Source organism: Nematolebias whitei, chromosome 16, assembly GCF_014905685.2.
Source record: "Nematolebias whitei isolate Nwh7 chromosome 16, NemWhi1, whole genome shotgun sequence".
NCBI lineage: Eukaryota > Metazoa > Chordata > Actinopteri > Cyprinodontiformes > Rivulidae > Nematolebias > Nematolebias whitei.
This window is the reverse complement of record NC_056513.1, coordinates 37,316,021-37,329,148: the sequence shown is the minus strand read 5'-3', so window position 1 is coordinate 37,329,148 and position 13,128 is coordinate 37,316,021. Positions and strand designations below refer to the sequence as shown.

General features: G+C 41.3%; 1 protein-coding gene across 2 annotated transcripts in view; it reads right to left on the bottom strand.

Moving 5' to 3' along the window:
- LOC119422595 (myosin-9) overlaps positions 1-13,128 on the bottom strand; it is a 49,997-nt gene that overhangs the window by 34,105 nt on the left and 2,764 nt on the right. For both annotated transcript variants that reach the window (XM_037689975.1, XM_037689976.1), the window contains exons 2-8: positions 11,311-11,501; positions 11,082-11,222; positions 10,860-11,016; positions 9,884-9,911; positions 7,775-7,868; positions 7,408-7,428; positions 1,365-1,457 (exon numbers count right to left, since the gene is read on the bottom strand). In XM_037689975.1, the coding sequence (XP_037545903.1) occupies positions 1,365-1,457; positions 7,408-7,428; positions 7,775-7,868; positions 9,884-9,911; positions 10,860-11,016; positions 11,082-11,222; positions 11,311-11,496 (720 nt within the window). In that variant the 5' untranslated portion in view covers positions 11,497-11,501. The remainder of the gene's footprint in view (positions 1-1,364; positions 1,458-7,407; positions 7,429-7,774; positions 7,869-9,883; positions 9,912-10,859; positions 11,017-11,081; positions 11,223-11,310; positions 11,502-13,128) is intronic.

The window sequence follows — 13,128 nt, the reverse complement described above, 5'->3', positions numbered from 1 at the left end:
ATTGGGAGAGGGGGTGAGAACACTCGCCTTCACCAAATAAAACAAGGCCAGAAACTCAGCTGGCTACGTAATAAACAAACTTCGGAGCACGGTCCAACCGACCACGCGGTTGGAGGCCTCCAGTAAACAAGAGCGGAGCGAACGCTACCGTTAACCAAATAGCAAAATATAAGCAAAAAACCACTACTTACCAGTGTTAAATCACACACATAGTAGTCATAAACAACGTCGGAGCACAGTCCAGCCGACCACGCGGTTGGAGGTCTCCTAACAAGCGTGAGCGGAGCGAACGCTACCGCTAACCAACGGCGAAATATAAGGAAAACTACTCACCGGTGTTGAATCACACACATAGTAGTCAGACGCTGTAAGTTGGGAGAGGCGGAAACAGCCGTAGTTCCCAACGAAACAGCAGAAATACCTTTGAACAGGGTTAAACCGTCGCAGCCCTAGGAGGGCGAACACGCTACTCCCGCAGACGGGCAGTCGGGCTTCCGACGACGGTAAAAAGTTCAGAAAAGGTCCAAAGGGCTGAAGCCCTGAATTGAACCGCGCGCGAGAAGAAAATAGGAGCAGAGCAGCGGATGACGTCGGGCTATATAGCCTCTGATTGGTCATCCGTGTCACACCTGTGACTCCGTTGGTATTATTACTCGAATCAGCGCATGCGCGAAGGGAACATTCAGTGCTTTCAGCACCGCCCTCTGGCGGTCAGGAGGGATGAAATAGAACTTATATAACCAAAATAAACACCCATACAAATAAAAAACATACAAAATAAAGATAAAATGAGGTATAACAAATATCAAAAACCCTGCATCTAGCCAAAAGACTGTTTATGACTCGTTTGTTTTGTTGTTTTGTTCAACTTATCCCCTATTCTTTCATTCATAAAAGAACATTAGATGCGTTTAAATGCATCGATTGACAAAGATGCAGAAAAAAGGGGCAGTGCGTTCTAAAGTTGGGTGTAATTGCTTTGAACGACTGCTCCTCACGAGATTTGAAACGAACGCTAAAACAATGAATGACTTTGCATCATGTTCAGATGTTTCCATGCTGTGGAGAATCAGTCAGATAAAGCTTAAACTAATCAAATGTGGGCTGAAAACACCGGGATAAACTTCATGTTATGTTGGTCTTTATTGCAAACCGTCTTTAAAATGCTCACATTTCCAAGTGAAGCAGAAAGTTCAGACTTTACAAACAAACCACTAAAGACCAGTTGAGTGTTGAGGCTGTTTACTCCTCAAACTCCATCAGCTTCTGCTGATTTGAGTTTTATTGTCACAGTTGTTGCCCTCACATGCTACAGTCGAGAGTTCAGAGCTAAACTCTACAGGAGCACTCAGAGTTATTCTTACAAATCTGGAGGAGTTGTCATTCTTGACGGTCTTTGCGTTTCCAAAAGCCTCCAGAATGGGGTTTGCTTGCAGCAGCTGCTTCTCCAGTTCCCCCTGATGGAGACAGGTCAGACACAATCAAGCTTCACAACTCACAGGATTTGTGCCACGCTGCACAGCTTTCATTCATCATCATCATCATTTTTTTTTATAAAGCGCTTTAACACAGCACAGCTCAAACAAAGTGATGAACATCAGTTAAAAATAAAATAAAAATAAAGTTACAAAGCCACGCACAGTGAACTAAAAACTCAATTTAAAACACAATAAAATGACGAATTAAACAGATAAAATCAATACCAATAAAAATAAGTAAAATTAAGTCTCAGTTGGGCTGAAGGCCAATGAGTAGAGATGAGTTTTCAGATGGCTTTTAAACATGGACAGTGAGGGAACCTGTCGAATGTGCAAAGGCAGAGCGTTCCATAACTTCGGGGCACTAACAGAGAAGACCCCGTCTCCTCGAAGCTTCTTCTTACTCTTACTCTTGGGAATGGGTCAGCGGACCTGAGTGACCAAGGAGAGTGCAGTGGTGGAGAAGCTCTGTTAAATAAGGTGGAGCAAGGCTGTTTAAAACTTTAAAAACAAACAAAATAATTTTAAAATGAACTCTAAAATGCACAGGCAGCCAGTGGAGAGAAGCCAGGACAGGTGTGATGTGCTCTTTTACATGTTCCTGTTAAAAGACGTGCAGCAGCATTTTGCACCAGATGCAGACGTGTAAGTGAGGACTGGCTGACTCTGAGATAGAATTACAGTAATCCAGCCATGATGAAATGAAGGCATGGATTACAGTTTCAAACTGTTGCCTTGAAAAAAAATATAGATTTAACCTTTGCCATTTTTCTTAAATGACAAAAACCAGACTCGACTGTGGCCCTTATTTGACTGTCGAGTTTAAAACCAAGGTTTGTAACTGTGGACTTCACGTACATTGTCAGGGGGTTTAAATCAACTGGAGGGTTCGAACAAGCTCCACTAGGTCCAAAAACAAGCACCTCTGTCTTTTTTAAATTCAAACACAGGAAGTTTATGGCCATACAAGCATTAAGATCCTCGAGACACGATAGAGGTTTAATGGACCAGGCATCAACTCGCCTTAAAAGGCACATAGATTTGGCAATCATCAGCGTAGCAATGAAAGGAGATGCTGTGTTTTCTAAGAATTGATCCTAGAGGAAGTAGATATAAAAAGGAAAAAGCAAAGGTCCTAAAATTGATCCCTGAGGAACCCCACATGACAGAGCAGAAAGGGACTCACACCCAGCAATTTTTACAGAAAATGTTCCGTCTGCCAGATAGGACCCCAACCACTCCAGAGCAGTCCCACCGATGCCTACTTGGTGCTGTAGACGTGGCAATAAAATGCTGTGGTCCACTGTGTCAAACGCAGCAGTTAAGTGTAGTAACACAAGGATCACATGATCACCTGAGTCACATGCCAGGAGGATGTCATTAAAAACTTTCATTGCTGAAAACTACAACAGAAAACCCTTTTAGAATAACTCAAGGGAAAGTTATTGTTGCCCAATTGAGTGCACGCACACACAAGCAAAATCCTTCACATTCCAGCGTACAGCACATTCCAGCAGAGCAGCAAGCTCGCTCAAGCTCCAAACCAGGCGAGGTCTGTGCAGGCACAAGCTGGAACACCACAGCAGGTAAAACACAGCCAGGTCGAACAAGGTGCTCACAGGAACTGCCAACAAGAGCAACGACGGACAGAAAAACAGACTGGGGGGGGGGGGGGACAACAACCTTTGGTTAAACCACAAGTTGGTCTCCAATGAAAGATTCTGCAGAGCCAGAGTGAAGGTGCATAAATATTGAACGTAACTGAAAATATAACCTAAACACCAAAACTTGGTCCAAATCAACAGCCAGACAATATTTATAATTTTATTTTTTCATTTCAAATAAAAAGGTCCTTGGTTTTTAGATGCAACAATATAAACTAGCGGTATATAAATTTATATTTCCTGCCAAAATGCACAGTGCCAAATTATTTTACTGAAAGTTGCTTTAAAAGCCAGAGTTTATTTGAAATATGTCAATAGCTAAAATGTAAAAGATGAAGCTGCAAGAAGCACAAAAAGCAAAATAAATAAATAAATAAATAAATAAAATAAATAAATAAATAAATAAAATAAATAAATAAAAATACAAACCAAAAAAAAAAAAAAAAAAAATGCAGAAAAAGGTTGAAATTAGGTTAAAAAGGCATAAGTGTGCAGCAAAGCAGTACCGGTAATTAGCAAAAAATGTAAAAAACTTAACGCTAAATGTAGTGTTAATGAGAATGAATAAATGTTAATGTGTAGTGTTATGCACAGTAAAGCTAGTAAAAACCAAACAAAATTGGTAACTAAGAGCCAGAAGTTGTGAAATGAAAAAGTTAGCTTAAAGCTATAAGTAGCAAAATGCTGCCAAAAACAGGAAAACACTCTCCAAGAGCCAGAAGAAGCAAAACTCTAGAAAATGGCAAAAGCTAGGTTAGTCAGAAAAAGCAAAACAAAGCTGAAAAATGCTAAGTAAGAGCCAGAGGTAGTGAAACGCTGGCAAGATATATAGAAAAAGCTAGTTTAGAGCAAGAAGTAGTGATCAGTGGTAAATCCAGTTTAACAGTTTAATATAACCTTCAAATCAACAGACAACAATGTTGGTCCAGCTGTCAGGTTTGAGATTTATATGTAAAAGAGTTCCCAATTTAAATCGGTTTAAAGGAGTGACCTTTGACCTTGACTCATAATTTTAAATCGATAGGGATCTTTGTTGGCTGACGTGGTGTCCAGCTGTGAAGTTTGACGTTTCTTTTATCGGTTATCAGATTAGAGCTATTTAAAGTCAGGGGTGATTTTTGACCTTGATTGTTGACCTTACCCTTTGAAAACTGACAGTGGAAAGGTAGATGAAACAACTGAACCAAAAAGATCAAATTAGCAGAAAGAAGCCAAAAGGAGCCAAAAACAGCTCAAATGAGCACAGAAGCTGCAAAAAAACTGAACAAAATTATGAAATAAGCAGACAAGGGCTTAAAGAGGACATCTGTTGAACTAAACGCAGAAAAAAGTATAAATGATCACATTTACAAAGGTAAAATGAGCAGAAATGGCTCAAACCATCAGGGAAACAGCTGAACAGATGCTGAAAGGCAAGACAAAAAAGGTGTTAACTGAAAGAAGCTAAAGGAAACATAAAATTTGAAATATGCAGAATGAAGTTAAAAACAGCTGAGCAGCAAAAACATCTGGAAATCAAACCTGCTGTAGAACAGAAGTAGGACAGGAGAGAAACAACAAAACTAACTAACTCTGATTTTACAAGAAAGGTTCAAGATATCACAAAGCTGAATCAGCTGGTGACAGCTGAACGGCTCATGAATGTTTAAACGTTGAACAGACTTTTAGGTGACAGTTCAACAAACAGTAAGATGAAGGATTTCATGCGTTTCAATGAGAAACTTTGCTGAAAAAGATGAATATTTTAAAAACTTTAAAAATATAATACCAAGGTCATAATTAAAAAAAAGTTCATGTCCTGAACGAGCTGAAAGCTTTAGCTGAATTTCTAAAATAGCTTAAGAACTGGAACGAATTTAAAAACAGGAGGATAAAACTAGCTTTGAGTCAGAAGTACTGAAATGCTAGCAAAAAGCAGGAAAATGCATCTATAAGAGCTACGTTTGCCAAATAAGGGAGAAAGAAGCTGAAATGAGCAGGAAAATTGAGAAATTAGCTGAAAATAGCTGAATTTAGCAAAACAAAATTTAAAAAAAGCTGAAAAGTAGCTGAAAACGCAGAAAAATGCCTAAATTAGCTGAAGTAAGCAGAAGGAGCACATTGGCTGAAAGAAGCTGAAATGAGCATAAACGTGGAATTAGCTGAAAAGCTAAAATTAGCATAAACAACTAAATAGTAGCTGAAAATATATTATAAACCTGATATTAACAGAAAGAAGTTACAAGAAAACCAAGAGCTCAAGTTAGCAAAAACAATCTTAAAGGAGAAAAAAAATTAGCTGAAAAATACATTGAAATTAGCTGAAAGTAGCTGAAGAAAGCTAAAATTAGCACAAAGAAGCTGAAATAAGCAGAACTAGAAGTAAAGGAGCAGTAAAAGGTTGTAAACATTTCAAAGGATCTGAAGGAAGTGAAGTGAGTTCAATTCATTTTTAATGAATTGAAATGGCAGAAAAAGCTAAATATTACAAACAGCTAAAGTTGCACCAACACCAAAAGTCATATCCATAGTGTCCTGAATGAGCTAAACATTTTGATATAAGAGTTGTTGAAATAGCACAAAAATAGCAGGATGAGTTTGCAACTGAAGATATTTTCAAAGAATTATAAACAATAGCTTAAAATAAATTAATTATTTAAAATAAAAAAAGGCCAAAGCCTTTATTTTCTATTTCTGCACTGAAGTTTTTCCATTTGTTTAGTCTTAGCGATGCATATCATTTACAACTTATCAATTAAAATCCCTCAACCGAACGGTCTGTTAATAACAGTGTCCTTAAATAAAAACTGTCGATACATTAAAGCAAACTGCTGCATTGATGCAGAGAGGTCCGACGCCTGACGACTTGTCTGCAGGCCCATCACACAGAGCTCAAACTGGCCGGTCCTCTCCAAACACTAAATGAAGAAACTAAACTTTAACGTTGGCTAATGACCATGTGACTGACGTCTGCTTCATCATAAAGCAAACACATAAAAACTGCAGAGACTTGATGGGCCAGTTCGGATACACTTCAAATCTTATCGGCCCGCTCAAAAGTGCAACAAGGACCAAATCTGGCCCGCAAGCCTTCATCTGGTGTCTGTAAAGAGAAGGCAGAGACTCGTTGAAAGAGACGGGGTCACAACTGCCTCGTTTTAAATCTCTCCTTCAAATAATGAGTTTAGAAGGTTAACTGAGGTTTGTGTGAATAAAACGGAGGTTTCTTCATTTTTTTGTCTTTTGGCAAAAGAACACTTGCTGACCGCAGCTTTCAACTTAAAGGCACGAACCACATCAGAAACTTGGATCAACTCAAAACAGAACAGTCTGTTTGAAACTAGGCCCGTCACGATAAATTTTGCTGGGCCATAAATTGCCTCAGAAATGATAAATGATAATATTGTTTGAAATTTGACAATAATTAGTAATTATTGTCAAATTTAAGAAGAAAATGTTTGTTAATTTGTTTTGTGTGCAGTACCTTTTATTGAACACCGGATGGCAGTATAAGACTGAACTGAAGGATGGATAATGAGGGAGCGAGCAGCGTGTCTAAGAAAAATGGGAGGGGGGGCCTCTTGACGTGACATGAGCCATCTCTCTTCGGTTCTCAAAATGGCGGATGCTCCGTATGGTTTGAGCTCTTTAGCATAGCGTTTTTCACACAAAGCTTTTATAAAACATCAGTAAACAAGTTTTAGGCCCTGTGATGGACTTGCGACCTGTCCAGGGTGTACCCGGCCCCTCGCACAGTGATTGCTGGATATGGGCACCAGCAACCCCCGTGACCCAAAATGGAATAAGCGGGTAAAGATAATGGATGGATGGATGGATAAACAAGTTCTCAGCTTCTTTTTGCAAAGAAAAACAACTTTTTACACAAAGTCACAAGTTTCAACCAAGAATTTTTGAGCTTTGGTTTGGAACTGAGGTTTTTCCCCACCCTGTTAGCTTAGCTCGTAGCTTAGCTTCTCAGCTTAGTTGCTTTTAACAATCCAAAAATGCGATTTTGGACGGTTAAAACAGATTTTAAAGAGAAAAGAGAAAGGGAGGGGTCAGTGAAGAGCACCGGAGTTTAACTTTTTGTCATCCAGTGTCTTCAGTAGAAAGAGAGAGACATGAAGAAACAATAAAGTCAATAAATGAAAATGAGGTTGGTAATTTTCATTTATTATGCGATTAATTGATTTATCGTTTATTGCGACAGGCATGGTTGAAGCTGCCATCCTTTTTACAGAACACAGACAAATAGTTGTTAGTATTAAAATCAGGGATTCACTTACGTGTGACAAAATGGTGCTGGCCTGTAAAAGAGGTAAAAATGTCCATTACCATATTTGATACTAAATTCTGCACAGAAAGAAAACATGATGAGTCAGGACAAAATGATCAACACAACTTCACATGCTGGGTCTTGTAAAACAGCCCACATACGAGCAGTAGCACAGGTATGTAAACATCTTCACTTTTAGTCGCCATGGGGGGCGAGGCACGTCTAAACCTGAGACAAGAATGTTCGGTCGCTGCACGACTTGTTCAAATACACCGCTACAGATTCTGACTAAAAATGGAAACCTGAAGGATTTGAAGAAAAGAGGAAAGTTTCCACTGTGGTCTGTCCATCTAACCAGCTAGTTGAGTTTTACTAACCTGGTCTTTTTTAGACTTGAAGGATGAAGCAACGTGAGCGAGATACTGAATGACTTTCTTCGTATTTTCCGTTTTGCCTGCTCCCGACTCCCCACTGCGGGGTGAAAACAAAAAGAAAGGGGGGCGAGTTACATATAAAGATCACAGAACTTCTGAATCCAAATGTTTTAGCTACACAAACAGATTTTGTTGAAGTGTGATAAGTGGCAGGTACTGATGAAGGTCAAAGGTTGATCCAAAACTCAAACCATCTCAACTCCCAGTGAAAACTGACAGTAGAAAACAAAACCATGTCTGAAAACATTTCAGTCACTTTGTAGTGCTTCTGTGGAAGTGTTAGACACTTAGTATTTCATGTCCTCATGCATGATCAATAATCCAGGTGGATGAATCTAACCAGGCTGCGTCAGGTCCTCTGGATAAATTCTTCTTCTTGAAACGTTTCATCTTTAATCCAAAAGACTTCTTCAGTCTGAGGAACTGCAACAAACTCAGTTTTATAAGCAGCACCTTCTCATAGTGGATGAAGCAGTTTGTTGCTGATGGCCAGAACCAGCTGTTCACATGATCAAGGAGGAAAATCAGCCCAACAATTGATCGTTAGTGCTCTGAAGGTTGCTTGTTATTCACAGAGGGCTGAGTGATACTAGCAGTAACAGTATTGTAAGAGGGGGACAGGTGGACACGGAGGCTCCACCCCTTTTTAATGATTGACAGGTTCTTCCAAAGATGGCCTCCTTTACTCCTCTATCAAACCATCGTTCTTCTCCATCAAGGATGTGCCATCTATTGATGATAGAGTGACCTCTGAATCTACACTCTGCAGTCTAAAAAGGATGTCCCTTGACAAAGGACATGTCCATGTCCAAAGCTATTGTCCATGTCCTGCCGTCATGCCCAGGATGTCCTGGGCAATCCGAAAAAGGATGGCCCAGCGCAGAGGAGCAACATCATCAGGCCAGGACTCAGATCTACACTCACGTGCAGGTCAGAGGTCACTCTTTCAGGGATGAAGAAGTTCACATTCTGGATAGAGAGGAACAATGGTTTGAGAGAGGAGTAAAGGAGGCCATCTTTGTGAAAAGAAACCGTCCATCATTAAACAGGGGCGGAGCCTCCGTGTTCAACTGTCCCCCTCTTACAATGCTGTTATTGCTAGTATCACTCAACCCTGTGAATAGTAAACAGCCATCAGAGCACTAAAAATCAATTGTAAGGCTGATGATCCTCCTTGATCATGTGAACAGCTGGTTCTGGCCATCAGCAACAAACTGCTTCATCCACTATGAGAAGGTGCTATATACAAGACTGAGTTTGTTGCAGCTCCTCAGACTGAGGAAGTCTTTTGGATAAAAGACAAAACTTTTCAAGAAGAAGAAGAATCTGTCCAGAGGACCTGACTCAACCTTGTTAGACTTAGTATCTTACCTGTTGTAGATAGCTCAGTTTGGAGAAACAACAGTTTAGTTCTAGAGCGGTGGTTTTAACCCAACAATGACCAGAAGTTGATCACTGCCGTAATAAACCAACTCCAAGCTCAAACATTTCTAAGCAGTTCATGCAGACGTCATTTCTGGTGCAGCCTCGGGCACTTCCTGCTTGAACAGACATTTCTGCTAATGAAGGTGGAAAGAGAAGTTGGAGGCAGCGTGAGGTCTGTAACGTTTGCATGAACCTGTTTGAGAGAAGTTGTTTTAAGACGGCAGCTGCGTTCAGCCCAGCCGTTGGCCTGGTGGACCTGAACCTTTTCTCAAATCCGAGGTCTTTCAAATAGCCATCCACAACTGCTACGATGTTTTTACAGACCACTTCGAAATGTCTGGAATATGCCTTCAAGTTTCCAGACTGTTCGACTTTTCCAGTTGGTCCGCCCAGTGCAACAGTTTGTATGTTCTCTGCAGTTCTTAAGTAATTCAGTTAATAATCCCGTCTGGGTTCAACACTTGGAGCATTCATACTTGTACAACTTAGCTTTTAAAATTTTAAGCTAACGTTTAAAATTAAACTACCAATAAATAGCTTTTTTTTTTTTTTTAACTGCTGCATCATTTCTCACCAAAAACACGCCACTTAAACTAAAACCGTTCAAGAAAAGAAAAGAAAACCTACGTGCAGAGGATGGACTGATCCTCACGATCTGTAGGAGAGAGAAACAAGTTGAACAAACTGCAACAAGTCAATGAGCTCGAGTGAAGCTCGGTCAGCGTGCAGGTGTGTGCGTGCACTAGACCAGTCACTAACAAATTTTGCTGGGTGATTAATTGTCTCAGAAATTATTGCGATAAACGATAATATTGTTAGAAATTTGACAATAATTAGTAATTATAGTCAAATTTAAGAAGAAATGTTGGTTAATTTGTGTGTGTAGAACCTTTTTTTTTTTACCACCGGATGGCAGTATAAGCCTGTTTGAACTGAAGGATGGACAGTGAGGGAGCGAGCAGCGCGTCTAAGAAAAATGGGAGGGAGGCCCCTTGACGTGACATGGACCGTCTATCCTTCCTTGTTTTTGGTTCTCAAAATGGCGGACGCTCTGTGTGGTTTGAGCTCTTTAGCATAGCATTTTTCACACAAAGCTTTTAATAAAAAAAAATTTTTTTAAATCAGTAAACAAGTTCTCAGCTTCTTTTTGCAGAGAAAATCAACTTTTTACACGAAGGCACAAATTTCAACTGTGAATTTTGGAGCTTCGCCAAGACTGAGGTTTTTTTCTCGAGGTCGGCCTGTTAGCTTAACTCGCAGCTTAGCTTCTCAGCTTAGCTGCTTCTAAAGATCCAAAAACACGATTTTGGACGATTAAAAACAGATTTTAAAGAGAAAAGAGAAAGGGAGGGGTCAGTGAAGAGCACCGGAGTTGAGCCTTTTGTTCATCCAGTGTCTTCAGTGGAAAGAGACATGAAGAAATGATAAAGCAGATAAATGTAAATGAGGTTGATAATTTTCATTTATCATGCGATTAATTGATTTATTGTTTACTGTGACAGGCCTAGTGTGCACGTGCACGCAGGAAGCAGCGGTTTATTTTCAGACAACGTCCAGCTTTTCAGTTTGCTAATGCTTCACAGCGTCAGAGCCTTGGACGCACCCTGCATCATGCTCCTGTAGGCCGTGTCGGTGACGGCGTAGATGTGGGGGGGCATCTCGTGTCTCTTCTTGCCCTTGTACATGTCGACGATGTCCTCGCTGTAGATGGGCAGGTTCTTGTACGGGTTGATCACCACACAGAAGAGACCCGAGTACGTCTGAGTCAGAACAGAGAGTTAGAGAGCAGCAGTGCAGAGAGACGTTCATCAACGACGAGACTCACGTAGATGAGTCCAGAGTAGTATCTCTCCTTCAGGTTGTGCAGAACGGACGCTTCGTTGAGGCAGGTGAGCTCCGCCATGTCCTCCACCTTACTGAACTTTGGTGGGTTCATCTTCTGGATGTCATCTTTGCTCACCTTCACCTGGAATTTAAAGCAACAAGAAGAAGTTTCACCAGCTGCTGCAGGAAAGAGTCATCATTACAAACAATCTGAGAATCTGGACCGTCACCTTCTTGCCCGAGTCCGTCAGCTCCACCACACACTCGTCTCCTTGCTCTTCTTTGAGGGAGCCGGACTCGAAGCCCACCTTCTCACTGGGGACCCACACCAGTTTCTTGGAGGACCAGTCAGCCTGAGCCAGAGGGTTGCTGACCGCGCTGCGGTCCCCGTACAGATACTTGTCTGCGTCCGTCATGGTGGCTGGAGGAAACGGGAAGAGAGGCGGACACACAGACTAACTTTACCACATTGGTCTGTATGGAGGCATTTCTGTTACGGTTCTGAAGGTTTTGGTTTAGCATCACACGCAGAGGCCATGCAGTGTTTGATGGGAGTTTTAACTTCGACCTCCGCCTCAAAACTAAGATTTTATTCCAACAAGATACAAAATGCACACGCAGCTTTAGAGGAGCAACAAAGACCTTTATTCTTCAGCGTGTTTAATGTTCAGCGCAGACTGGAGTGAACCATTAACCATTAAACTGACTTAGAATCAGGCATGTGCAGTCAGATTCCAGGTTTATCCGAGCTGCTTCATATCTCCCATCTGAGATTTCCAGGACACAGCAGGAGTTTCCTGGTACTACGCTGCAGAACAGCGGGGAGCCGGGTCGTACAGGCCCAAACCAAAACCATTCCTGCTCAGACAAGTCGCAGATTAAACGTTGATCCGAGGCCAGTCGGCACAATGGGGTTTGGATACGAACCTGAATTTATCCTAGAGTATAGGAGAGAGTGATGACGATCACATCACACGATAACTGATATCAGCAGAGACATTCTTTAACACCAACTACAAACCTGCTGATTATTCATAAATAACACTGTATAAAGTTCACCTCACTGTCAGAGCAGAAACCTTCTGTACCACTTCAGGCAACGCTGTTTAATGAACATTTACAATGCTGTTCATTTCATATTACCATATTTTCCGGCGTATAAGTCACAGTTTTTTTGAATAGATTTGTCAGTCCTGCGACTTGTACAAGTTTTTTTTTTTTCCATATTCATAATGCAATTTTTGACTGACACTTTAAATTTCCAAGAACTGCAACAGTGAGTCCTCCCGTGCACGCTTGCTTCACTCAGCTGGTGGAGGAACGCTGGAGAGCTAGCAGCTCCGGCCGCGATGAATGGATGGCGTCGCGCAGGCGAAATGAAGCCGTTTCGACCATTAAATAAAAACATAATAAACACAATGGGTCAGGGGTGATGCATAAGAAATGTGACTTATAGGTGTTCTCTCCGTGCATGTGTGGGTTTTCTCCGGGTACTCCGGTTTCCTCCCACAGACCAAAAACATGCATGTTAGGCTGATTGGTAACTCTAAATTGTCCCTAGGTGTGAGTGAGAGAGTGAATGGTTGTTTGTCTCGTTTGTCTCTATGTGTCCCTGTGATGGACTTGCGACCCGTCCAGGGTGTACCCCGCCCCTCGCACAGTGATTGCTGGACATGGGCACCAGCGACCCCCGTGACCCAAAATGGAATAAACGGGTAAAGATAATGGATGGATGGATGGATGTGACTTACAGGGTTTTTTTCCCCTCTTCATGATGCTTTTTTTGACTGATGCAACTTATACTCCGGAGCGAGTTATACGCCGGAAAATACGGTACATGGCTGTTTACAAGAGCAGCAGCAGCAGCTGGCTGTAGCACTTTGGTGTTGCTGCAGGTGGACTAGTTAATCAGAGCTTCACTCCAAACTGAGGGTGTTTAAGAGCCATTTACAACAGGTAAGAAGTCTTTATCCACTTCAAAATGGCCAGAACATCCCTTTAATCTGCTCAGAGGACACTGGTGTTTAGTGTGTGTGTGTGGGGGGGGG